We start from the raw sequence: 27,672 nt of genomic DNA, 5'->3' as shown, positions 1-27,672 counted from the left end.
GCTGCTGAACACTTGTTTTGATGTAGCTTCATAATTTAAACAACAGCACTCCAAACTGTCGGAATGGTTCAGTTACTTGTTAAGTGCATTTCGGGGTTAAGGAGATAGGGGAAGTAACTCAGTGAATACGGTTAAGGAAATAGGGGAAGTCACTCAGCGAATACGGTTAAGGAGATAGGGGAAGTCCCTCAGTGAATACGGTTAAGGAGATAGGGGAAGTCACTCAGCGAATACGGTTAAGGAGATAGGGGAAGTCACTCAACGAATACGGTTAAGGAGATAGGGGAAGTCACTCAGCGAATACGGTTAAGGAGATATGGGAAGTCACTCAACGAATACGGTTAAGGAGATAGGGGAAGACACTCACCGAATACAGTGCGGGCGGGAACCGACTCTCTGTTTAGCCAGAAGGAGACCTGAGACAGGATGACAGTCATGATGCACGGGAGGTAGGTTTGAATCACAAAATAGCCAATTTTCCTTTTCAAATGGAAATACGTTGTCATCACTACATATTCTCCTGAGGAGGAAGAGAGAGAGGTAGAGACAGAGAGAGAGAGGGGGGAGAGAGAGAGATGCAGAGGACATGAATTATTAATACAGCTCATGTTCAGTCCAGATAAACACAAGCACCCTGCTGAAATATTCAGAACCATATTTATGAAAGTAAATACAGTTGAATACATGCTAGCACAGCACTGGGAACCTTTTAATATAGTGGCATGCATGCTAGCAAAGGGAAGCCGAGTGTGGGAAGCCGAGTGTGGGAAGCCGAGTGTCTGTTCGTGAGTGGATGTTAACTGATCGCATGTGTACCACAGTGTCTGGTTGTTAACGGCCTCGTCAAAAACCAGGCTTCCCGGGGAAGTCCATGGTAGAAAAATAGCTAAATAGGGGTAGGAACCTATGTATGCCGATTTTGTATATAGAGCACACTTCTGGCAAAACATAATTACGTTTTCCTCCAGTTTTTCTGTCATCTTCTGCAACGTTACAAACTATCATAGGTAACAAATCTCTGCAAAATGTCTCCTACCCGGTTTGAAAACAGTAACGAACATTACACGCAGCACCAACGGCCATGTGGGGAGGGTTCTTGAAATGCAACATCCAATCAAAATCTTGCCGCTGGGAGCCAGCAGACCATTCAAACTATTTTGGCTAATAGAAGATTGTCCAGACCTCCAACTGAACGACGTATGGCCACTCGAGACTAGGTTGTTAAAGGCAAAGATTGGTTTTCCCACCACTGTTGGTCCGGATTAGATCTGTTGCCCTTGGCAGCAGTAATACGCCGACAAAAAGAGCTAGTGTGTGTGTGATAGGGCTGAGAGTAGCACACCTACTGTACCTGTGTGGCTTCAGCTCCTTAGGAAGAGAAATATGTGATACAGTATGACAGGCTAATAAATATGTCATCTCACGACTACTGTGTTTTAAAAACATTGCCTTGATCCACAGCCACAAATGTGCTGAGAACCTTTCCTGGATGACAGATACACTCCTACAGTACATGCTGAGATGAGGTGACACATGGACACTATGCTTATTGACATGGTAAGACAGGAAAATTAAATAGCGCTAAAAGAACCGATATTCCCTATCCTGAAGCCTGTATGTCCAGTATGTACCACAAATACTGAGAAAACCCTGTGGTACAAGATTCATTGTGGTATCTCAGATTGATCTCACATTCAGTGGTTGAAGGCAGTAACGTGAGTCAGTGATGTGTCACTAATGTGAGTCAGTATGAGGCGTCTCTGTGGTGTCACAGGGAATGTACACAAAGGACTGTTCCAACACAACCTACTCTATTGGGGCTATGTACAGGGTACAACCCTCCTCAGTCCCTATCGGCCTCAACCTGCCTGCCTCTATCACTGCAACCATGAAACCAGACTGAGACAGTGACAGTAGTAAAACAAAGGGACCTAATGCATCACAGGGACTAAGTAGAGGTTAGTCATTATCTGTCTCTCACGGGGACCTGTCTTTTAGAAAGCAGGCCACTTAAATGACTTCTCTGATTTGAATAGCAGTCTGTGCCTGGTAAAAACAGGTTGACACTTCTCTAAGAGGAGAGAGACAAAACTGTAAAAATTGTGGGTGTTGTAGATAAAGGGATTTCACAGCTGCTATGGAAATCAGAATAAGATCAAATGAATGGCTGATCAACTGTGCTGGCTGACAGAATTTCCTATAATTTAGTGCCAATTCAAATGGACTCCAGACCAGAGCTCAATCAGAGGAAAAGTGGAGTTCTCCCTCCTGCTCCAAGGCTCCTTATCTTTCTACTACTGCGGAATTGTTATCTTACCGCTGAACAAGTTGAACATTTTTGCTCTTGGCTACCATTTAAAATACTTGCTAAAACTGTGCAGATCAAATGTGTGTTCAATCTGAAATCAGGGTGCCTGTGTCTTCTTAGATTAAATACCATGTAAATTGGAGCCGCCACAAAGATCGGTTCTCTTCATCTACCCTGAATTTTCACATTTTGTTCACAGGCGAAGTGTTGGATAACAGGACAGTTTGTCAGTCTCTCTCCACCAGCCTATACGAAAGCCACTGCATTCAGTGATCAGCGGGCCCCTCCTTCCCCCAAACTCAGCAAGTCTTCTTTTCAGTGGTGAGACCTCACTGACCCCAATAACACTAGCAGAGACCAATCGATGAGGCAGCCACTTGCACAGCAACTCAGATAAATGACTTAACAAAAAGACACAAATGGAATCTGTAAGTATATGCCAACGGTGTACAAAGGAAAATTGAAAAGGGAGAGAAATTAATTCATCCAAATTGTCATGCACGCCAGCAGCTGAAAAGAGAGACTTTCTTGAGAAATTCAAAGCAGATGTTCCATTAGTTATAACCTTTGTTCTGGTGTTGTCTCAGTGTCAATGCCTTGATCATATGGCATAATAGAACTTGTGCTGGAACTGCATGTTACTATGAAAAGTGGCAGATAGGTTGTAAGTGTACCTGTGCTGGAACTCATGGATTCTTTCCCAATATCGTGGCCTAGTAGATCATACTGGTTTAGCCTTGAACCATCCTTTGCTACGACTACAGAATCTTCATCTCCTTTGGTCCAGATATAGACAACTTCATTGTTGGTATAAGCATCTGAGAGAGAAAGAGAGAGAAAGCGAAGGAGCGAGAGGGAAAGAGCAAGGGTAGGGAGGGGAGGGGAAGGGGGTGCAGATGGACAGATATACACACATGGGTAGAGGCAGAGACAAAGAATGACAGTACTAAATGGCAGTTTCCAATGAGTGAACAACACTCTTTTCCATAATTCAGCAGTGCTACCATTGGCTGATTCTGATGATGGCACCAAACAAAGATTATAAAGGGGGGGGGCGCATTGATCTGAATAAATGCATGTCAATGAGAGTTTAATAAAAGCAGGCAGTGTTTTGATTAGTTTATAAATTTGGCACCTTGAACTCAAGGTACATCCGCATGAGGATTAATGTCATAAATAGGCTTTGAAATCCACAAGGTCAAATTTAGGGAAAGGAGGTTAAAAAGCATTAAAGAAACACACACACACACATTACAGTAGAGGAGACCCCCAGCTGAGCCCAATAACATAATTCATACATCAGCCTGAGGTTTGCTAATTACATTTTGATAGCCACAGAGAAGTTATAGTTTTATTCTCATGGGAGACTATTCATTATAATAGTTAATTCATCTACTTGTATGTGTCTTCATCTATTACAATTGTAATTGGTAATGAAAGGTATTATTCTGTCATCGTGTGTGTCCTCTATGGCTCTGTCTGTTTGTAAAGGAGCTACTCGGTGTGGTCAGTCTCCTAGCTTCTCTCAGCAGAGAAGGTCAACTATGTCAAACACTTCCATTGTTATTCAAGGCTTTGAAATCTTTCACTACAATCTTTCACTTTTCTCTGGATGCACAGTACATGCAGAATTTCATGGCTGCATATTGTCAAGAATACAAGTCTCCATAACCAGTTGCAAGGATAATGCAGCATACCTACATATATCTGCTCAATACAATCCTAAAGAAAACAACATGACGAGGGCGCCATGACAGGAAACTATAGAAATTGAAATGAGTAAAACTGCATGTAAATGTTGTAGTTACACCTGCATGGCAACCTGTCTGGCTCTGAGATCCACTTTATGCAGAGTTGTAGCGTCCATATATCTTCAGCCAAATGACATTTTTTTTATTCTGGAGAGACAAAACAAACCCGATGTTCAGAATGTGAAAATATGAAAGGTTCAGAGCTCGAAGGGAGGGAGAATAAAAGGTATGTACAGTGAACAAAAATATAAATGCAACATGTAAAGCGTTGGTCCCATGTTTCATGAGCTGAAATAAAAGATCCCAGAAATGTTCCATATGCACAAAAATCTTATTTCTCTACAATGTTGTGCAGAAATGTGTTTACATCCCTGTTAGTGAGCATTTCTCCTTAGCCAAGATAATCCATCCACCTGGCAGGTGTGGTATATCAATTAGCTAATTAAAAAGCATGATCATTACACAGGTGCACCTTGTTCTGGGAACAATAAAGGGCCACTCTAAAATGTGCACTTTTGTCACACAACACAACACGATGTCTCAAGTTTTGAGGGAGAGTGCAATTGGCATGCTGACTGCAGGAATGTCCACCAGAGCTTTTGACAGATAATTGAATGTTATTTCTGTACCATAAGCTGCCTCCAACATCGTTTTAGAGAATTTGGCAGTACCGCGGACCATGTGTATGGACTCGTGTGGGCGAGCGGTTTGCTGACGTCATTGTTTTGAACAGAGTGCCCCACAGTGGCGGTGGGGTTATGGTATGGGCAGGCATAAGCTACGGACAACGAACATAATTGCATTTTATCGATGCCAATTTAAATGCACAGAGATACCATGATGAGATCCTGAGGCCCATTGTCATGCCATTCATACGCCGCCATCACCTCATGTTTCAGCATGATAATACACAGCCCCAAGTCACAAGGATCTGTACACAATTCCAGGAAGCTGAAGATGTCACAGTTCTTCCATGGCCTGCATACTCACCAGACATGTCACCCATTGAGCATGTCTGGGATTCTCTGAATCAACATGTACGACAGCGTGTTCCAGTTCCAGCAACTTTGCTCAGCCATTGAAGAGGAGTGGGACAACATTCCACAGGCCACAATCAACAGCCTGGTCAACTCTATGCGAAGGAGATGTGTCACGCTGCATGAGGCAAATGGTGGTCACACCAGATACTGACTGGTTTTCTGATCCACCTCTGTACCATATTTTTAAGGTATTTGTGACCAACAGATGCATATTTGTATTCCCAGTCATGTGGAATCCATAGATTAGGGCCTAATTAATTATTTTAAATTGACTAATTAATCTGAAGAGATTAACTGCTTCTCTTCTAGTTTTTATGAGAAATATTGCTGTGACGAAAATTCCAGATTGTCTGCATAATCAAATAACATTCAGCTCAGACACCCATACATACCCCACAATACATGCCACCAGGGGTCTCTTCAGACACCCATACATACCCCACAAGACATGCCACCAGGGGTCTCTTCACAGTCCCCAAAGTCCAAAACAAATTCAAGGCAATGCTCAGTATTATACAGAGCCATGATCGCATATGAACTGTAACTCAGTAAAATCTTTGAAATTGTGGCATGTTGTGTTTCTATTTTTGTTCAGTATACATTATGTTTGTGATTGCTGTGGCATTTGCAATGAAAATAAATAAAATGTCAGGCACTGGTCCTGTCCCATCTTGATTACTGTCTGGTAATATGGTCAAGTGCAGCAAAGCGAGACCTAGCAAAGCTGTTGCTGGTTCAAAACAGAGCAGCATCTTTACCCTTAACTGCACCTACAGAACTAACATCAACAACATGCACTTCAGTCTTTCCTGGTTGACGAAAGATTAACTGCTTCTCTTTTAGTTTTTATGAGAAAAATGACTGTGACAAAAATTCCAGATTGTCTGCATAATCAAATAACATTCAGCTCAGACACCCATACATTCCCCACAAGACATGCCACCAGGGGTCTCTTCAGACACCCATACATACCCCACAAGACATGCCACCAGGGGACTCTTCAGACACCCATACATACCCCACAAGACATGCAACCAGGGGTCTCTTCAGACACCCATACATACCCCACAAGACATGCCACCAGGGGTCTCTTCACAGTCCCAAAGTCCAAAACAAATTCAAGGCAATGCTCAGTATTATACAGAGCCATGATTGCATGGAACTCCTTCCATCTCCGATTACTCAAGCATCAGCTTAATTACCTTTTAAAAACTGATTAAACAACATCTCATAGAAAGTCAGGGACTTTTAGGGGACACAGAAACACACGCACACACAGGAACACAATTTTTTTCTTGTATTTTTTTCTATTAGGGCTGTCCCCGACTAAAATCTTGGTCGACCGAGAGTCATCCTGTTCTTTCGAATATGTTTAAACTTGTTTTTCCATATATAGACACACACAACCCTAAGCAGACACAACAACTACATATGCACTGACTATGTCTGATGCTTTAACCCTTGTGTAGTCTTGGCATTCTATATACTCCCCTTGTCCTAAGGGTAAAAAATGACATGCCTTCACTAAACACCTAAAATAAAGCAGCTTTATTGAATTTTAAAACCCAAATGAAGAAACAACCTGTCATTCATCACAAACTTTGTGAATATCTGGGTTTCCCCTCTTCACAATGCAGAAAGACTGCATTTAATCAGTGGACGCCACTCCTTTTTATTACAACACACCTTTCATAATTGTTTTCTTTACTAAAGTAGAGGTTTATTATTATTATTTCTGAAGGTATTGCATAGGTTTAAACGTACCATTTTTTTTAGCAAGAAATAGTACTTGTATAGCCTAAGAAAGTAGCAGAAATGTGCAGAAAATAGTTTTGAATGCATTTTATTGAAGGGAAACAATAAGTCTTGAACTTTTTTAGGCAACATAGTGATATATTCTTATACACTGTACAATGAGGAATTCAACTACAAAATACTAGTCTTCTCCCATTTTTTTAACCATTGCCCCCACCCATAAGGTGTATAAATAACAACAATAAGAAATAATAAAATAAGATAATAGATACAAAACAAAAACGTGAAGAAAAATAAATCAACCAACTCTAATTAGCACATGTAGGACAGAATACAAGTGTGTGTGGATGGACTTTACAGATGTATTTCTCACATGTGCAGCACATAGTATTTGTTTTACAGTCCTTCTTTGGGGGGCAGAATTGGCATCTCCTCCTCTTGTCTGCCCCAGCTGCAGCCTCAGGTGGATCAGGACAAGATTCAGCCCCCTGAACAGCTTTCACAAGCGCTGCAGAGGCTGCTGTGCAGGGGAGGTGCTCCCTTCTTTGAATGTGTGGGGTTACAAGTGCCTTTCCCATCTGCTCCAGGAACACCCTCCTCTTGTTATTGTTATTATCAGGCATCCAGGTACAGTTGAAGTCGGAAGTTTACATACACTTAGGTTGGAGTCATTAAAACTCGTTTTTCAACCACTCCACAAATTTCGTGTTAACAAACTCTAGTTTTGGCAAGACGGTTAGGACATCTACTTTGTGCATGACACAAGTAATTTTTACAACAATTGTTTACAGACAGATTACTTCACGTATCATTCACTGTATCACAATTCCAATGGGTCAGAAGTTTACATACACTAAGTTGACTGTGCCTTTAAATAGCTTGGTAAATTCCAGAAAATTATGTTATGGCTTTAGAAGCTTCTGATAGGCTAAATTAGATAATTTGAGTCAATTGGAGGTGTACCTGTGGATGTATTTCAAGGCCTACCTTAAAACTCAGTGCCTCTTTGCTTGACATCATGGGAAAATCTAAATAAATCAGCCAAGACCTCAGAAAAAAATGTAGACCTCCACAAGTCTGGTTCATCCTTGGGAGCATGTAAGTATAAACACCATGGGACCACACAGCCATCATACCGCTGAGGATGGAGATGCATTCTGTCTCCTAGAGATGAACGTACCCTGGTGCGAAAAGTATCTATATCCACAGTAAAACAAGTCCTATATCGACATAACCTGAAAGGCCACTCGGCTAGGAAGAAGCCACTGCTCCAAAACCACCATAAAACAGCCAGACTACGGTTTGCAACTGCACATGGGGACAAAGATCATACTTTTTGGAGAAATGTTCTCTGGTCTGATGAAACAAAAATAGAACTGTTGGCCATAATGACCATCGTTATGTTTGGAGGAAAAAGGGGGAGGCTTGCAAGCCGAAGAACACCATCCCAACTGTGAAGCACGGGGGTGGCAGCATCATGTTTTGGGGGTGTTTAGCTGCAGGAGGGACTGGTGCACTTCACAAAATAGATGGCTTCATGAGGAAGGAAGATTATGTGGATATATTGAAGCAACATCTCAAGACATCAGTTAAAGCTTGGTCGCAAACGGGTCTTCCAAATGGACAATGACCTCAAGCATACTTCCAAAGTTGTGGCAAAATGGCTGAAGGACATAAAAAGCCAAGGTATTGGAGTGGCCACCACAAAGCCCTGACCTCAATCCTATAGAATATTTATGGGCAGAACTAAAAAAGCGTGTACGAGCAAAGAGGCCTACAAACCTGACTCAGCTCTGTCAGGAGGAATGGGCCAACATTCACTCAACTTATTGTGGGAAGCTTGTGGAAGGCTACCAGAAACGTTTGACCCAAGTTAAACAATTTAAAGGTAATGCTACCGAATATTAATTGAGTGTATGTAAACTTCTGACCCACTGTGAATGTGATGAAAGAAAAAAAAAGCTGAAATAAATAATTCCCTCTACTATTATTCTGACATTTCACATTCTTAAAATAAAGTGCTGATCCTAACTGACCTAAGACAGGGAATTGTTACTTGGATTAAATGTCAGGAATTGTGAAAAACTGAGTTTAAATGTATTTGGCTAAGGTGTATGTAAACTTCCGACTTCAACTGTAGGGTTGATCTTGTTCCATATCACGAAGGCATTGTATGAGGACACATCAATTATGTTATGGAAGATGACCAGGGGCCATGGGTCATCCATGGGTCATCCTGCAGCTGTAAGTTCCAATCACCTTGTCCAGGTTGTCCACATCTCCTTTGTTGTGGTTGTAGTCCAGGATGATGGCTGGCTTCCTGTCCTCACGATCACTGATCTCAGCCGTTTTGTGCAGTGTGCTCAGGAGGACCACATTCTTGTTCCTCTTTGGCAGGTAAGAAACTAGAGTGGTGGTGAAGGCAAACTTTTATGAGAAGGCCTCTCTCCCCCTTGTTGCGAGGAGTGCAGGGAGCTCAGGCTTGTTCTTTCTAACTGTGCCAACCATGGGGATCTTCCTCTTCAGTAGCTGCTGGCTGAGTTCATAATAGGTGAAGAAATTGCCACACGTGACATTGTGCCCCCTCGGTCCATCTATCACATCAAGCACAACCCGCATCCCCTGGTTCTTCTCCGGGCCTCCACTGGACTTGCATCTTCCAAGCGTAGCTGGATTGTGCGTCACAGGCAACCCATATCTTGATGCCATACTTTGCTGGCTTGCTGGGCATATACTGCCGGAAAGGACAGCGACCTTTTGACAAAAGGGATTACTATCAGTAATTAGTATCAATGTCACAGAAAACAATCACATAAATCAATGATATTACAGCAATATATAATAAAATCACAGTGAAAATCACTTACAGTACAGATATGAAAATAGAAATGTACCTCTGAATGGAACAAGTTGCTCATCCACTGTTACTTCAGGCCCAGGTTTGCTGAGGTATGATAGACACTCCACCCACTTCTCCCAGACCTCTCTTATGGCCGCCAGTTTGTCTCTCACATGTCTTGCAGGTCTTGACTCACGGTTGTCAAATCATAGCATTCTTGAGAAAGTATGAAAGACTCTCAGTGGCATCGTGGCATGGAAAATCACCCTTCCGCTCTCTTCATCCCAGAGACTACATGTAGCCTCGCCTCAGGACCTACACACACCCGCTAAGATTAGCAGCCCTATGTAGGCACGCAGGTCAAACTCATCCATCCTTTTCCAGTTGTCTCCATATTTTAAGGAAACCAGGATCTCCAGGATGATTTTTTCATTGGCTGGTGTGATGAACATGTATAATGTTGAGGCGATGTCCTGGGCATGGCCAACTTCATGTCTTGTGGGCCGTGGGGTCATCCTAATGACATTTTGTGCTGCCATTTAGCCCTGGATGTTATATGGTGACAAGGACCATGTTATTTTTTTTGCTGTTCTTTGATAAAAATGTCTCTCTTTCAGCTTGGGGAATTTCTTCTTAATCTGAAGATGATGCATTATGCTCTGGGTTGTATTGTTCCCTGTCTTCTTCTTCAGATACCTCCTCCTCTTCTAAATAATTGTTCTCTTGTTCCTCCTGGATATCTGAAAAAAATCTGATCTACGACCTGTTGGGCACTGAAATGTGCACTCATGGCTTCAGCAAAGAGAGAACTGGGGGGACTGTCATCTGCAGCACCTTTATAGCCTCATTAGTAAACAATGCTTTCAAGAAATGTTTATTTTGTCTGAAATGTTGTTTATTTTGTCAGAAATTGTTTTTATTCTGTGAACTTGAGTCGTGTGGGGTCATGGTGGGGAGATTCTGCACATGTACAAGACAGTTTAAGTTTTGTCTGAGTTCAATCAGTAGCACATATAATCTCAATTTCTCATTGTGTGTGTGTGTGTGTATGTGTATGTGTATGTGTATGTGTATGTGTGTGTGTGTGTGTGTGTGTGTGTGTGTGTGTGTGTGTGTGTATGTGTGTGTGTGTGTGTGTGTGTGTCTTTGTGTTTTTTGTGTTGTGGAAATTATTTTGTAACTGCCGGGTCAAAAATAGACCCTAAGACAATCTTTGTACCCTGGTGGTGTACAGCTTTCATAGAAATATGAACAAAGGCGATGTTTAACTTTTTCTAATGTTAAGGTCACTCTAGGAAAAGTAATCACATTTCAAATTGAAAAAATATAATTTAGGCTTTTTTCTCTGCTGTTAAACAGTGGCGGGTCATTGATGACCCTAAAGACAACACAAGGGTTAAGCACTCTGTTCGATTAAATAATTAAGACAAACAAATGACTCAAGAAAGAGCCCGATGGTCACACTGTGTTAAAAAGCAAGTGCCTGTGTGGCTGGCACACTTGTCTCTCTCTCCTCCCTACTGCAGTGAAAAGGTACCACAACAAGTGTTGATTGTGCTATCCGTGCTGAAGCTACCACATCATTACAGCCATTTAGTTTCTTATCTTATTCTGACTGAAATGTTCTGTTACCAAAATCCCTCAATTGTTTAGGAAGAACATTCCCTATTCCGTCAACACTTGCTCTCTTTACGTGAAACATGTAAGCATCGCATGCATGTGACCAATAGGGCCTGACCTATAGCCTAATCACATAAATAATGTCCGAACACAATAATGTCAACAGCAAAATGGATAAGCAGGATGTGAAAAAAGAAACTCAAAATGAGCGAATGTTTACTGGTTGCTAAGGAGGTAAAGGGGAAGTCAGTTATGGAAACTACTGGAGATCCAGAAAAAGGAGGGTATACTGTAGGAGCAAGCATTGAGTATTATGTGTGCCCAACAGTTGCTGTTAGATTACAAAACTATATTTTTTCTGACCATTTGGAACAGTGTAAACAACAATTGCATGCATTCCTGAATTGCGGTTTATTTATAGTTTAGGCTAATTATTCAAAGCTTTGTTATTTAATTTTAAAACTAAAATGCTTGATTGCATTTCAAACCATGAAAGTCTCATATGCTGTGTGATGGCATGAACGAATGAATGATTGATTGATACAGTAGCCTATATAATGAAATATGGGCCTAAGTAAGGTATGGTATTAAGACAAAACAGGATGTGCTCTTAGGCCTACAGCTCGATGGCAGTAACAGAAGGATACTATACAAAGCCCACTAATGATAACGACATTACTTATTACTATAATGATCATAATAATAATTGTAATAATATCAGTAAGAAGGAGATCAAGAAAAAGGGAGGGTATAGGAGCAGGAGCAAGAGGTACAGGCATAGTATGTGTGACACACAGGTGCTGTTAGATACTTTTTCTGCCTGTTTGGAACAGAGTAAACAACACTGAATAATTTTAAGTAACCCCAGTCTGTTCTAAATGAGGAAAAGTATAAAGCCTTTATTACAGCATAGCAAAGATTAAAAACAGCCAAATCTGTGCAGTTGCTTTGTCTGACATTTTGCCGTTGCATGAGGCTTGGGGCTCACAGAATCAGTAGGCTATTAAACAAACACTCAAACAGGCAACAGAAGCAAGATCTGTTTTATTTATGTAGATATATATTGATGATTTATAAAGTCAGGCACATTTAACAGTTAGGCTATTGATTTGAGACCGAATTAAGTTGGGGTTTGCTTTCTTAGACAATTAGGCTAAACTCTATTCGCACGGGACTAATATTACTAGAGAACGTTGTTTATGTAATTATTACCCCAGAATATCCGTTATTCCAGAGGATGATTCAGAGGGGATTAGTTTGTTCCAAACTGCCCCCTGTAGTTCTTTCTTTTTTCTATAATTTGACAGTTAAGACGTAAGTCTGGAGGTTTTTTTCTAGGCGTGAATATATTTCAACAAGTCCAGGCTATAACATGGCTACACTGATAATTCGAGCTTGGTTCCCAAGTTTCTAAACCATACCAAACCATATTTGCTATAGTGTCGCCATAATATTTTAATTGAGGGAGTGTGATCATAATCATTAGGATATTCAGATGTGAGCTAAACAGTGCACTTGCACTTGAGATGCGTTTTAAGGCTTTGCATGCGAAAGTGAACTTATCATTTCCAAACGTTTAGGTCAGTTGTATGCTGCTTTGCGATCTATTAACAGATAGTTTGGCCCACTCTTCCTGAGCAAACTGCTCCAGCTGTCTCAGGTTTGATGGGAGTTTCAGCTCTTTCCATTGATGTTCGATTCAGATCAGGACTCATAGAAGGCCACTTCAGAATAGTCCAATGTTTTGTTCTTATCCATTCTTGGGTGCTTTTAGCTGTGTGTTTTGAGTCATTATCCTGTTGGAGGACCCATGACCTGTAACTGAAATAGAGCTTTCTGACACTGGGCAGTACGTTTCGCTCCAGAATGCCTTGATAGTCTTGAGATTTCATTGTGCCCTGCACAGATTCAAGGCACCCTGTGCCAGGTGCAGCATAGCAGCCCCAAAACAGAAACGAGCCTCCTCCATGTTTCACTGTAGGTATGGTGTTCTTTTCTTTGAAAGCTTCATTTCTTCGTCTGTGAACATAGAGCTGTAACTTGCTAAAAAGCTCCAGTTTTGACTCATCTGTCCAAAGGACATTCTCCCAGAAGGATTGTGGCTTGTCAATATGCATTTTAGCAAATTCCAGTCTAGCTTTTATGTTTTCTTTCAAAAGTGGAGTCCCCCTGGGTCTTCTTCCATGGAGCCCACTTTCGCTCAAAAAGAGACGAATGGTCCGATCAGAAACTGACGTGCCTTCACCTTGGAGTTCCGCTTGTGTCTCTTTGGCAGTTATCCTTGGTTCTTTTTCTACCATTCACACTATCCTTCTGTTCAATCTGGGGTTGATTTTCCTCTTGCGTCCGCACCCAGGGAGGTTGGCTACAGTTCCTTGGACCTTAAACTTCTTAATAATATTTGCAACTGTTGTCACAGGAACATCAAGCTGCTTGGAGATGGTCTTGTAGCCTTTACCTTTACCATGCTTGTCTATTATTGTCTTTCTGATCTCCTCAGACATCTCTCTCCTTTGCATTCTCTGGTCCGTGTTCAGTGTGGTGCACACAATGATACCAAACAGCACAGTGACTACTTTTCTCCATTTAAATAGGCTGAATGACTGATTACAAGATTGGAGGCATATGTGATACTAATTAAAGAAACTAATTAGTTTGAAATATCACCATAATCCAATTATTTATTATCTTTTCTAAAAGGGTACCAACAAATATGTCCAGGCCATTTAGAATGTCTTTGTAGAATAAGCAATAATGAATCTCTTTTCACAGCTTCTTTGCTTTATTCTATGACATACCAAAGGCATGCAAGTATACATGATAAAATAGCTTTTAATTTCATGACTTTTCAGGAGGAATGAAGCATTATTTCAATGAGTTGTAAGGGTACCAACAAATTTGAGCAAGTCTGTAATTACATTACCGGACCACCCCCAGTAAAACTAATCCCATTTGAAGAGGGCTTAAGGCAAGGGCTGTTTCCTTGTCTCTGTTGCCTCTGCTGCATTGTTCTCACTCTCAGTATGCTGGTTCATTTTGCTATTATGCACATAGCAACACAGGGAAAGGCGCCAATCCTACAGTGAAATTCTTATTTTTACATAATATAACCATATAGAATATCAGTATCACATGTCTTACAGTGATGGACTGCGCCACCCCCGTGGCCTCCGTAATGGATTAGTCCAAAGAGACAGGTACGAATCAGACAGGCACCATGAAGAAAATACAAAAAAATGTGGCTGCTTGACTAAATAAATCTTGGTCAACCAACAGCCTATTGACCAAACAATTGACCAGTCAACTAAATGGGGTCAGCCCTAGTGTGTATAATTTTTGTATATCGTTGTTTTTTTTATTTCTATTTTACTGTCCATGTCTACCAGTATATCAGTGTTTTGTTACTTGTCATGTTTTGTGTTTCTTCTGGACACTAGGAAGAGTAGCTGCTGCTTCCGCTAAAGCTAAATGGGATCCAAATAAAATCAAATGTATAATAGCGGTGAGTGGGGCGAGCAAGTGCTGTAACACGGCAGGCCTCAACAAAGACCGCTAATTACATGCCAACCATGTGCCGTTGCGCTAAGGAGATGATTGTTCTTGGGCATTGCAGCGGATTTCCATTGACATACAGTTGAAGTCTGAAGTTTACATACACCTTAGCCAAATACAATTAAACTCAGTTTTTCACAATTCCTGACATTTAATCTGAGTAAAAATTCCTTGTCTTAGGTCAGTTAGGAACACCACTTTATTTTAAGAATGTGAAATGTCAGAATAATAGCAGAGAGAATATTTTTTTCAGTATTTCTTTCTTTCATCACATTCACAGTGGGTCAGAAGTTTACATACACTCAATTAGTAATTGGTAGCATTGCCTAACTTGGGTCAAACGTATCAGGTAGCCTTCCACAAGCATCCCACAATAAATTGGGTGCATTTTGACACATTCTTCCTGATAGAGCTGGTGTAACTGAGTCAGGTTTGTAGGCCTCCTTGCTCGCACATGCTTTTTCAGTTCTGCCCACAATTTTTCTATGGATTTGAGGTCAGGGCTTTGTGTTGGCCACTCCAATACCTTGAGTTTACTGTCCTTAAGCCATTTTGCCACAACTTTGGAAGTATGCTTGGGGTCATTGTCCATTTGGAAGGCTCATTTGCTTCAATATATCCTCATAATGTTCCCCCCTCATGATACCATCTATTTTGTGAAGTGCACCAGTCCCTCCTGCAGCAAAGCACCCCCACAACATGATGCTGCCAACCCTGTGCTTCATGGTTGGGATGGTGTTCTTCAGCTTGCAAGCCTCCGCCTTTTTCCTCCAAACATAACGATGGTCATTATAGCCAAACAGTTCTATTTTTGTTTCATCAGACCAGAGGACATTTCTTCAAATAGTATGATCTTTGTCCCCATGTGCAGTTGCAAACTGTAGTCTGGCTTTTTATGGCGGGTTTGGAGCAGTGGCTTCTTCCTTGCTGAGTGGCCTTTAGCCATAGTTTTTGCTAAAATCTTTTGGTCTGAATTAAGGATAGATATTGGTCTGTATGACCCTACCTCTTCCGGATCTTTACCCTTCTTATGTATAACTGTAATGAATGCTTCATCCAAAGTAGATAGGAGAGCTCCATCCTCATTGGCCTGAACCAACATTTTGTGCAGGTAGGGAGAGAGCATGTTGCTGAATGTTTTATAGAATTCACCAGGGTATCGATCTGGGCCCGAGGTCTTGCCACTCTTTAGAGATTTAATTGTTTCTCGAATTTCTTTAAGAGATATTTCCTTTTTCAGGAAGTTAGAATCTTCCTGGATCAGGGCAGTCCTCCAAAACATTTAGCATAATTAACGGGTTAGGATCCGCTTTAGATGTATATAGAGTCTCATAAAACTGACGGAATCTGTCATTGATGTCTTTGGGGGAAGAGAGTAATTCCCCAGATGCAGATTTAACTTTGTGAATCATTCGGTCACTCACATTTTTTCGAAGTTGTCTGGCGAGTAATTTGTGTGGTTTGTCACCAAACTCAAAATATTTTTGCTTGGCATAGAGAAAAGATTTAGCAATTTTAGCTGAGAGAATCTGATTATATTCAAGGTAATTTTTTATGTTTCTCCATAGATGGATGGCTAGCATTCTCTCTATCCAGTAAGTGAATTTGTCCCTCCAGTTCTGCCAGTTTTCCTCTGTTTTGCCTACTCCTGGCAGGAGTAAGGAGATGATAGAGCCTCTCAGATAAGCCTTCAGTGTTTCCCACAATAATGCTGGGGAAGTCTCTGTGTTGTCGTTGGTATCAAATAAAAATGTAATTTGGTCTTTAAGATGTTCACAGAACGTTGGTTCTGTGAGAAGCTGAGGATTCAACCTCCAGACCCTCTCGTTTGGTACGATGTCAACCAATCTCAGGGAGAAGGTGAGTGGACTGTGGTCTGAGATTATAATATCACGATACCTCACATTACAGGTATAGGGGAGTAGATTAGCATCAACCAAAAAGTAGTCCATTTGAGTATAAACACTGTGAACATGAGAGTAAAAGGAGTATTCCCTACCGGTAGGGTTAGCGATCCTCCATATATCAAATAAGTTTTCAAGAATTCGCTTGAATAGGGGGTAGGGGTTCGCCGGGTAGAGGATCTATCCAAACATTGGTCTAGCACACAGTTAAGGTCCCCTCCAATGACCAGGTTAGTATGGGAGATATCTGGAATCAGGGCATGGACTCTTTTAAAAAAAGAGGGGTCATCAATGTTTGGCCCATAGATATTTAGTAGAGTTACTGACGTAGAGTGGATCTCTCCTATTACGATCACATAACGACCCTCTTTATCCGCAATAGTGGTTTTACAGTGGGGCAAAAAAGTGTTTGAGGTTGTGGACAGGTGTCTTTTATACTGATAACACGTTCAAACAGGTGCCATTAATACAGGTAACGAGTGGAGCACAGAGGAGCCTCTTAAAGAAGAAGTTACAGGTCTGTGAGAGCCAGAAATCTTGCTTGTTTGTAGGTGACCAAATACTTATTTTCCACCATAATTTGCAAATAAATTAATGAAAAATCTTACAATGTGATTTTCTGAATATTTTTTCTAATTTTCTCTGTCATAGTTGAAGTGTACCTATGATGAACATTACAGGCCTCTCTCATATTGTTAAGTGGGAGAACTTGCACAATTGGTGGATGACTAAATACTTTTTTGCCACACTGTATGTAGAAAGGGAATTTCTTTCCGTACCAGAATCGCTGTGCCTCTTGTTTTGGCAGAGAAGTTAGAGTGATACACTTGCCCCACCCACCTACAATTAAGTCTGCTATGAGAATGATTTTTCAGATGGGTTTCTTGCAAAAATATAATATCAGACGAGAGTGTATTCAAGTGGGCTAGGACCTTGCCTCTCTTAATTGGTTCGTTTAAACCCTTGACATTCCAAAATGTAAAACAAAAATAAAATCCCAACTATACGTTCACCTGTCACTATCCTAGAACTTCTACTAACATATGAACTGAGGAGGCTCCCGCGAATTAAGTGTTCAATAAGCATCTAATAAATCTAAACAGAATAAGTTGCAACTTAAAAATATTGCGCATTTAAGGGCCATCTTGGGTCAATCCCTGAGTTAATAAGCAACATATAGCATCACAAGATTATATTGCTAAGCAATGCCGGTCTAAACATAAACCATCAGCAACTGACATATATAGCAGTATATTTACATATTGTGGGTTAGGAGATCGGAACAAGGATTTTGCTAAATTAAACGTACCCCCCCCCCCCCCCCCCCCAATCAACAACAAAAAATAAAATAAAATAAAATAAATATATATATTTTTTTAAAGATTACGATTTTAAAGATTAATTTTTCAAGATTAATTTAGCCAAATCCATACATACTGTATACACACACACATACAAAAAAAATACATATATAAAAATATATATTTAAAAAAAAAACACACACACACACACACACACACACACACACACACACACACACATTCATACCCCAGAATAATAATCTACACTAATTTAAAATATACACATACATAATACTAAAATGCTAAGAGAAAATAATAATAAAAATAATAATAAAGTACAAATAATAATTATGTGTACACCTACACAGACACAAGCACTACAGAGGGCTGGTGGGACTCTAGTCGGGAGAGCGGCCCACGGCTAGACAAAGGCAGAACGGCACAAAACATCAACTTGCTAACCAGGTGTCTGCGTCTGCCCCTTCCCAACCATCACCCCCAGTCCCCTGCAAGCAATAAATAACGAAACAAAATAATCCTCATAGACACGGAAGGGGTGCCCTTTATGTAACAGGTTGCCCCTCATTCGAACTTCGTGCAGGATAAGATCCTTGGTCTTGAAACTGTGACAACAGATGATTACTGGGCAAGGACGTTGGCCCGGTCCAGGCACTGGGACAAGGGAGCGATGTGCACGGTCCAGCTGGGGATCCGAAGCCAAAACATCCGATCCCATTGCATCCTTCAATAGCTTAGCCAGACCAACAACGCAAAGGTTATTACGTCTGGATCGGCCCTCCAGGTCGACCACTTTCACAGAAAGCCTCTGCACACTATCCAGCAATGACGTGCATAGCTTCTCTAACTCGTCGATCAGACCAGCGTTGAATTCAGAAGCCTTCTCAAGGTCCACAATACTCTGGCCCTGCGAAGCGATCGTTTGAATGGTGCTCTCGATTTCGGTGTCCAGTTCAGCAATAGTAGCCTTAAGATCCCCAGCTAAAGCAACACGTAGCTCCCCCAAAGCCCGGGTAAGTTCTGTGAGTGTCACGTAGTTGCCTGTGCCTTCCGCCATGTCTGTCTCGTTGTTTAGTGGGGAGTAGGCCTCCGCTGTGGATGTATTGTCCTTTGGTTGCTTATCTGCATTTTCACATAGAGAGTTACAATATTGTATTAGAAATAAACGTTTGTTGTAAAAAGTGCCATAAAGTAGGTTAAGTTAGATTATTTCGCAAAAAAGTTGCAGGAGCCTCTCACACACAGCCGTTCACTCCGACATGATAGCTCCGCCCTCAGAACTATAGTTTGTTAACAAGAAATGTGTGGAGTGGTTGAAAAATGAGTTTTAATGACTCCAACCTAAGTGTATGTATACTTACGACTTCAACTGTAGATACAGATTAGAGGAGGAGCCGTGCCGAAGGGAGCACTGTGAGTCTGCCAATAAGAGACCTGTTTGCTGACGGAAAAAACGGCCCTGAAAGGACTCCTTTTGTAGTATTGGCCGGATGCGGTTTAATTCACAATGTCCTGACCACATCACTCTGACTTTTAAGAATGGCAGAGTTGTTATTATCTTGGATCATTAACTTGTAAAATAACATCTCCCTGTTCTATACACGGTGAAACATATGAGTCTCTGGTTGAGGAGGAGAGTGACAGGGATGGAGATAGAACGGATGGTAAAGGCCTCTATTATACGTGAACGTTACATGCAATTCACACGGTCCATGGCAAGTTGGCGAAGAACAACGGACCCTTACTTTACACGTAGATGTCCGATTTGATCTATGACCTCCATTTCTGTGATGTCAGCTATGTGGACCTGATACAGATGTGTATCTAGAGAGACTTACAGCTTCCAAACTTCAGAGGACAGGCGTGTGTATCCATGGGGAAATCCTCCAAGTGCATGGGACACTCAGCATGTATGGTCAGCCTGGTCAGAGAGGGAGAAAAACAACAAATACATGTTAGTGACAGGCCTTAAACACTCCATGACACCTGTCACATGGCACCAACACATTCTGTACGTTAAAGCTTTATGTGTTGAGACATCCTTTTAATTTGCCAGATCCTGTTCAGTATCATTCTAAAGGCCAAAGCAGTGGCTCGACACTGGACGCCCACTTCAATAACTTTTACTGCAAACCATTCTGCATCATTCTTAGTCTCTCAACCTGTCACGCAGAGCTTCAATAGAAACATGAATGACAGGGCCTTAGTCATTTTCCTCTGTATCTGAATACAGTAAGCATACACCTCCTTTGGGTCACCCAAGGTTGTCCTGCCCCCAATGGCAGGGGAATAGGGGTGGCAGGTAGCCTAGAGGTTAGAGCGTTGGGCCAGTGACCTAAAGGTTGTTAGTTTGAATCCACGAGTTGACAAAGGGAAAAATCTGTTGATGTGCCCTTGAGCAAGGCACTTAACTCTAATTACCCTAGTTGCCTCTCAAGGGGAGTTGGGATATGTAAAAAACACATTTCCAGTTCACACAGGCATATTTACACGTGTGAAACAGAAATAAGCACCAACCTAAATAATTCATATTATGGTTTGCCAGAGATAATCTGCTGTTCTGAGACTTCCCTGACATGTGGGTTTTGTTGAAAGGAGAATAGAGGAAGGGGGGGGGGGTTGATGTGAGTGAGGGGAACAGTCAGCATGTGCAGTCACATACTGTAGTGCGTCTAGCCATCAATGTGCCTGTTGACGGCTACTACAGTATGTCTTGGTAGCCAGTGATTTGTCAGTTTTCCCATCAGCATAGCTCAAAACTCCCACTCCCCCCACCACTACTAAGGCCAGGGCCAGCCAGACAGACAGCTCTGCAGACCTGTGGAGCAGCCAGACAGTCAGCTAGTCCCCTGAGCTATGTGGTCTCCTGTAGCCTCCTCATCCAGTTGATTAGATATTGACCCGCTGATCCTCGGCACATCACCTACTCCACTCCTGATGGAGGGAGCTCTGCAAATCAAGCTGCAGCGACGGGGGGAGACTGGCATCTGCCTGGCAGATCACATCTCACAACACATAACGACAGAACCAGTACTGTACCATTCTCCTTACTAAGTCCCTTTTGCCATTCCACATGACATTAATAATGGTGGACATTGAGCATTACTTCAGAATGGCATGTCAATGACACTATCTGGGTCCATAGTTCATTCTACCGGGACCTCCATTAGACAGTGGTGGAAATACAACTATGAGCCTTATGGGGCCTCATGGTGACTAAGAAACAGAACATACTTCTTCCTGAGCAGTGACATAAGTATAGGCATTTGTGTAGAAATGTACAGGTAACTGCCCAAATAAAGGAAACACCAACATAAAGTGTCTTAATAAGGCGTTGGGCCATAACGAGCCAGAACAGCTTCAATGCACCTTGGAACAGATTATACAAGTGTCTGGAACTCTATTGGAAGAGTGCAATTCCATCAATTGGTGTTTTGTTGATGGTGGTGGAAAACACTGTCTCAGGCACTGCTGCAGTATCTCCCATAAGTGTTCAATTGGGTTGAGATCTGGTGACTGAGACAGCCATGGTATATGGTTGACTGTGCCTTTAAACAGCTTGGAAAATTCCAGAAAAGGATGTTATGGCTTTAGATGCTTCTGATAGGCGAATTGACATCATTTGAGTCACTTGAAGGTGTACCTGTGGATGAATTTCAAGGCCTAACTTCAAAATCAGTGCCTCTTTGCTTGACATCATGGCAAAATCAAAAGAAATCAGCCAAGACATCATAGACCTCAACAAGTCTGGTTCATCCTTGGGAGCAATTTCCAAACACCTGAAGGTGCCACGTTCATCTGTACAAACAATAGTACGCAAGTATAAACACCATGGGACCACGCAGCTGTCATACCACTCAGGAAGTAGACGCGTTCTGTCTCCTAGAGATGAACGTACTTTGGTGCAAAAAGTGCAAATCAATCCCAGAACAACAGCAAAGGACCTTGTGAAGACGCTGGAGGAAACAGGAACAAAAGTATCTATATCCACAGTAAAATTAGTCCTATATCGACATAACCTGAAAGGCCGCTCAGCAAGGAAGAAGCCACTGCTAAAAAAACCGCCAAAACCGCCATAAAAAAAAAGCCAGATTATGGTTTACAACTGCACATGGGGACAAAGATTGTACTTTTTGGAGAAATGTCCTCTGGTCTGATGAAACAAAAATAGAACTGTTTGGCATAATGACCATCGTTATGTTTGGAGGAGGCTTGCAAGCCGAAGAACACCATCCCAACCGTAAAGCACGGAGGTGGCAGCATCATGTTGTGGGGGTGCTTTGCTCCAGGAGGGACTGGTGCACTTCACAAAATAGATGGCATCACGAGGAGGAAATGTATGTGGATATATTGAAGCAACATCTCAAGATCTCAGACAGGAAGTTAAAGCTTGGTTGCAAATGGGTCTTCCAAATGGACAATGATACCAAGCATACATCCAAAGTTGTGGCAAAATGGCTTAAGGACAACAAAGTCAAGGTATTGGAGTGGCCATCACAAAGCCCTGACCTCAATCCAATAGAATATTTGTGGGCAGAACTGAAAAAGCGTGTGCGAGCAAGGAGGCCTATAAACCTGACTCAGTTACACCAGCTCTGTCAGGAGGAATGGGCCAAAATTCACCCAACCTATTGTGGGAAGCTTGTGGAAGGCTACCTGAAACGTTTGACCCAAGTTAAACAATTTAAAAGGCAATGCTACCAAATACTAATTGAGTGTATGTTAACTTCTGACCCCCTGGGAATGTGATGAAAGAAATTAAAGCTGAAATAAATAATTCTCTCTACTATTATTCTGACATTACACATTCTTAAAATAAAGTGGTGATCCTAACTGACCTAAGACAAGGAATTTTTTACCAGGATTAAATGTCAGGAATTGTGAAAAACCGAGTTTAAATGTACTTGGCTAATGTGTATGTAAACTTCCGACTTCAACTGTACTTTGTATCCCTCATTTACTCAAGTGATTCCTTTATTTTTCCAGTTACCTACAGTATATTTGGAATTGAGATATTCTTGTTTTGTACTGTCATTTGCTTTTGGAATACAATATGCAGAAATGCATTCTGGGAAATAGTAACCCTGAGAATAACAACAACATATTTTTTCACCACCTCCATAATGGTAGCAATAGATCAACACAGCACAGCTCCAATGTATTCCCCAACATTGTTAAAACCATAAAACCCATTGATTTCTATTTTGTGTCCTCTTCACTTTCACTAAAATGCAGCGGTTCAATCTTTCAATTAACCCCTTGACCAAAGAAACTCAGAGCCTGCATGGTAAGACATCTTGTTGAGTAAATACATATTTACACTAGAGTCTAGTTGAGCACTGCTGTGATGTTGAGCAATGGCCCTTAGACCCACCCCCCCCCCCGCCATCAAGATGTCAGCAATATTTTACAAAGTCTACATCGTACCACCACTCTTAAGTGTTTAATGAGATAAAGCATTTTACCTCCTGGGTAATCTTCAAGCCTAATGGTTATGATGTTCTTGGCCTTGCAAAATAACTGCACTTGGATGAAGAAGAACACTACTGCTGACGTTAATTAATGTCCTTCCTGTGTGTGTGTGTATGTGTGTGTGTGTGTGTGTGTGTGTGTGTGCGCGTGCGCACGCGACTGTCAGCCCGGGGAACCACAGCAAAAATGGCCTCACGGGGCCAACCTCTCTTTCTCCGGTTTCCGCCTCCACCTCCCGAAAAAACAGCTGCATCGATCGCAGTGCCATCGCCAGAACCTGTAGTACCTTGTCTCTGTCGGAGCTCCAGGGGGGCCTTAGAAAGAGCTGTGTGTTCCACTCCACCTACCCCAACCCCCCTTTATTTTAAAGTTCTCCTCCATACCTCACCAGCTCCTGAAAACTTCTCCCATTATACACTGTAATCTGTCCGGTGGAGTAGATGAGTCTGTATTGATGGAACTTTCTAGCTAGTGGTCTGTTTGGCTGATTCCCAGCTTCTGGAGGACTTTCAGACTCAGCCTGTCAGCCTGTCAATCTATCACTTCCGCTCTCTTTGTAATAATAAGGTTTCACCTTGACATATACACCTCACAGAGAACAAATGGTCAAGTCACATGCTGACACTGGACCTTTGCCTGGCGCTGAGAGACATATACCTCCGCCTCTTCCTCCTCCGTGTGATGAGTGAGAAATCTACTGTCAGGTCCAGGGCGGCTCGTTCATCACACTTATCACCATATTTGGGGACTCTGGATCATGATCAATGAGTATCCCTCTCCTGGTTGGGAATCCCTGGTGAGAACATACGCTACTCTAATGATGACACCTTCTCCTAAATTGGGGGAGAACCATACCCCACCTACTCCATCTCCCCTTAAGGAAGACACCCTTGGGAGAGGAGGAGGAGGAGGGGGGTGGACAAGAAAGAGGTGGAATATAAACAAGCTATGAAGTTATATGGAAGGCTGTCATCTGTCAAGGTGACATTCAACCGGTCAAATGCAGCAGAATGGAGAATTGACCTTTTATCAAGGTCAACATATCCTAAATATTCTGCCCCAGAGTATACATAACCAGAGTGTAATTTCTGCTGAAGCCATTACATTTTTACAGTTCTTCTCTTGGCTTTAAAGCTGCAGTCAAGGCTCACAATATTACTCTCCAGACAAGTATATATATTTTTTACCACAGTGCTATTCCATGGGTTCTGATGCCTGGTGGTGCTGGGGTGTGTCTAGATCACAAGCTCTCACAGTTTTAACAACACACGGCAATTAGCTAAAAGAGAAAATCTCCGTAATTACCGTTATCAACAATGACTTGCAGAAACGCTCTGAATCGCACAGTACTACTCTCGTACCCCACAATTAATGTACTGCTACATTAGGCGACATCATATTATGGAATATGCATACTGAAATAGAGAGGTAGCTGTAAAGCATTATGGTGGTAACTATGGTGGTAATTAACATACAACCCCGACTGCGAACACAGGATCCAGTCTCAGCAAGGGTAGGGTAGGTAGGCCTAATGGCCGGCTAGCTCAAAGAGCTCCTATGTAATTGTGTTGGTGTGCGTCAGGGCCTGGTTGCCTAGAAACCTGAGATAGGGCTGTATTTTTTGTCCACTTTAGCAACATGATTGTCCTTTACTATTGTGCTTCATTGAAAACATAAATGCTTTGCTCTCTCTGCCATGATTACCTTTCTGTACTGGAGACCAGAGGAAGAACACAAGACGACTTTATTAACCCATTAAAACCAAAATTCTCAGGAAATGTTATTGCAATTCATGCCCTTGAACATGTTGTACACTGGAGAACATATAAAACACATTTTGTACAGTTATACAACCAGATGTCTAAAAGAGGAAACCGTTTTCTTCTGGCCAGTGGTATAACAAGCTCATGCTGACATGACTTGCAGGGACATGAAGCCCTGAATGAACAGAGTCTATTCCGTAACTATTGTCAGCTCTGGTGAACTGCAAGTGTTCACATCAGCCCTCTTCACAACCGACTACTCTGAACAGGAGCAAAAGGCCAGAGCAAAAGGCCACCCAAAATAGCTCTCTGTATCAGTGTTTAGAAAAGAGATTCAAACTAGAGATGACTTCAGACTCACAGTATTCTGTTGAACTATAGTAGAGTTTCTGGATGGTTTTAAGACAAAGCTTTACAAGTATCATTGGCTCAGCTGGTACGTTTCCTCACATAAATTACACAGCAAGGTAAAAAGATGATATTGAGAGCAGAGAAAACATCCCAGCCTCCCTCTTATAGGGCATAACTTTCCAGTTAATACTTAAAAGATGGCGCCAACAGACATGGTCGCCATGTTTCTAGCTCCTTGCCAACTTTGTATTAATTCTTTGTTGACTCAGAACGTTTCTTGCATTATTACCTACAGCCGAAAACAACTTTTGGATATTAGATCGGCGGTCACTCACCAGGATTTAGACAATAAATTTGACTTTCCTGAAATGGGTCCTTTATTTGAACTCACCCAGGCAATTCCATTCATCCTGGGGGCTGCTCCAAGATGCAGTCACCGGAGAAGAGGAATAAGGTCTGGGCTCCTAGTCAGACTCAGGAGGCATGCATACCATCCACCGGTTCAGAGTATATTACTCGCTTACACTCAGTCTCTGGACAATAAATTAGATTAGCCAAGGCGAGGATCTCCTTCCAGAGAGACATCAGGGACTGTATCATACTTTGTTTTACGGAATCTTGGCTTTCTCTGGATATACTGTCCCCGTCCATTCAGCCAGCGGACAGAAACTCTCCGGGAAAAGGAAAGGTGGTGGTGTATGTTTCATGATAAATTACTCATGGTGTGATTGTGGTAACGTATAGGAACTCCAGTCCTTTTGTTCTCCCGATCTGGAATACCTCACCATCCAATGCCAACCGCAATACCTCCCTAGAGAATTTTCTCAAGGAGCTACACAGGACTTTGTGCAAACTGGAAACCGCATATCTTGAGGCTGCAATTACTGTAGCTGGGGACTTTAATAAAGGAAATCTGAGGAAAACACTACCAAAATTATATCAACACATCTCCTGTTCTACTCGCACATCGAGAACTCTGGACCACCAAAAACTGTGGATAGATGGGAGCATCCGCACAATACTGAAATCGCAAAGTGTCACATTTAACCTCTGCAAAGTGACTGGGAACATGGACGTGTACAAACAGACCAGCTATGCCCTCTGTAAGGCAGTCAAAGAGGCAAATCGACAGTACAGGGACAAAGTGAGTCGTAATTCAACAGCTCAGACACAAGACGACCGTAGGTGCCAGAGACTCCAGACAATCACAGATTATAAAGGGACACCAATGCCTCGCTCCTGGAAAAGTTAAACACCTTCTTCGCACGCTTTGAGGAAAACATAGAGCCGCCGACACGGGCCACCACCTCTCACAAGGCTGTTCTGAGGGCAAAAAGGGGTGCAACTCAATATTAGGAAGGTGTTGCTAATGTTTTGTACAGTCAGTGTATGTGTACGTGAGTTAACAATACAATTTGATTTAAACCAACGGCAACAAAAAAAAACAGAAGTGATCAGAACAAAAAGCTCCTTGATGATCTTTTTAGTATCTTGAGAATCTAAAATCAGGCTGAGCTGAGCTCGAGCACATGCCACCCTAATTATGAGGTGGCCGAGCAGCTAACAAAGCGTGAAATGTCCCGTTACAATATGTGTCAGTCACCGCTGTGGCCAAATGAGTGGCGACGTGGGAACCAACCCTCCCCATCCCATGTCCTCCATGCCCAGCGCTCCCCTCCCTGAATGACCTCATTAGCTCCTACTAATATCCCAATAAACGTCCGGAGGTGTGTCAATCAGAAGGCAGGCTGGAACACAGTAGAGACAGTTGAGTTTGACTATTTCCATCTGTGTCAAGGTTACACATTCAAGCAGCAAAGCTGTACTGCAGCAGCCAAGCCAAAGCCTCCTGTCACTGTTCCTCTCTATGTAGCCCTTTTCTGCAGTCAATTGGCCAAATCACCCTCTAGTGGCCTCATGGGTGGAATGTTAGTAATATTTTTCATAGTTTCATAATTAACAAACATTTTTTATAATCCGCAGAAAATCTGGCGTTTC

The 27,672-nt window shown here is 42.0% G+C and overlaps 1 protein-coding gene across 2 annotated transcripts in view; it reads right to left on the bottom strand.

The window, feature by feature from the left end:
• LOC139419565 (gamma-aminobutyric acid receptor subunit alpha-3-like) overlaps window positions 1–27,672 on the bottom strand; it is an 86,178-nt gene that overhangs the window by 13,078 nt on the left and 45,428 nt on the right. For both annotated transcript variants that reach the window (XM_071169535.1, XM_071169536.1), the window contains 3 exons: window positions 19,927–20,009; window positions 2,983–3,126; window positions 368–520 (listed from right to left, as the gene is read on the bottom strand). In XM_071169535.1, coding sequence (XP_071025636.1) covers window positions 368–520; window positions 2,983–3,126; window positions 19,927–20,009 — 380 coding nt within the window. The remainder of the gene's footprint in view (window positions 1–367; window positions 521–2,982; window positions 3,127–19,926; window positions 20,010–27,672) is intronic.

Source organism: Oncorhynchus clarkii, chromosome 10, assembly GCF_045791955.1.
Source record: "Oncorhynchus clarkii lewisi isolate Uvic-CL-2024 chromosome 10, UVic_Ocla_1.0, whole genome shotgun sequence".
Taxonomy (NCBI): Eukaryota; Metazoa; Chordata; class Actinopteri; order Salmoniformes; family Salmonidae; genus Oncorhynchus; species Oncorhynchus clarkii.
The sequence above is the reverse complement of the archived record's forward strand: the minus strand, read 5'-3'. Positions and strand labels throughout refer to the sequence as shown.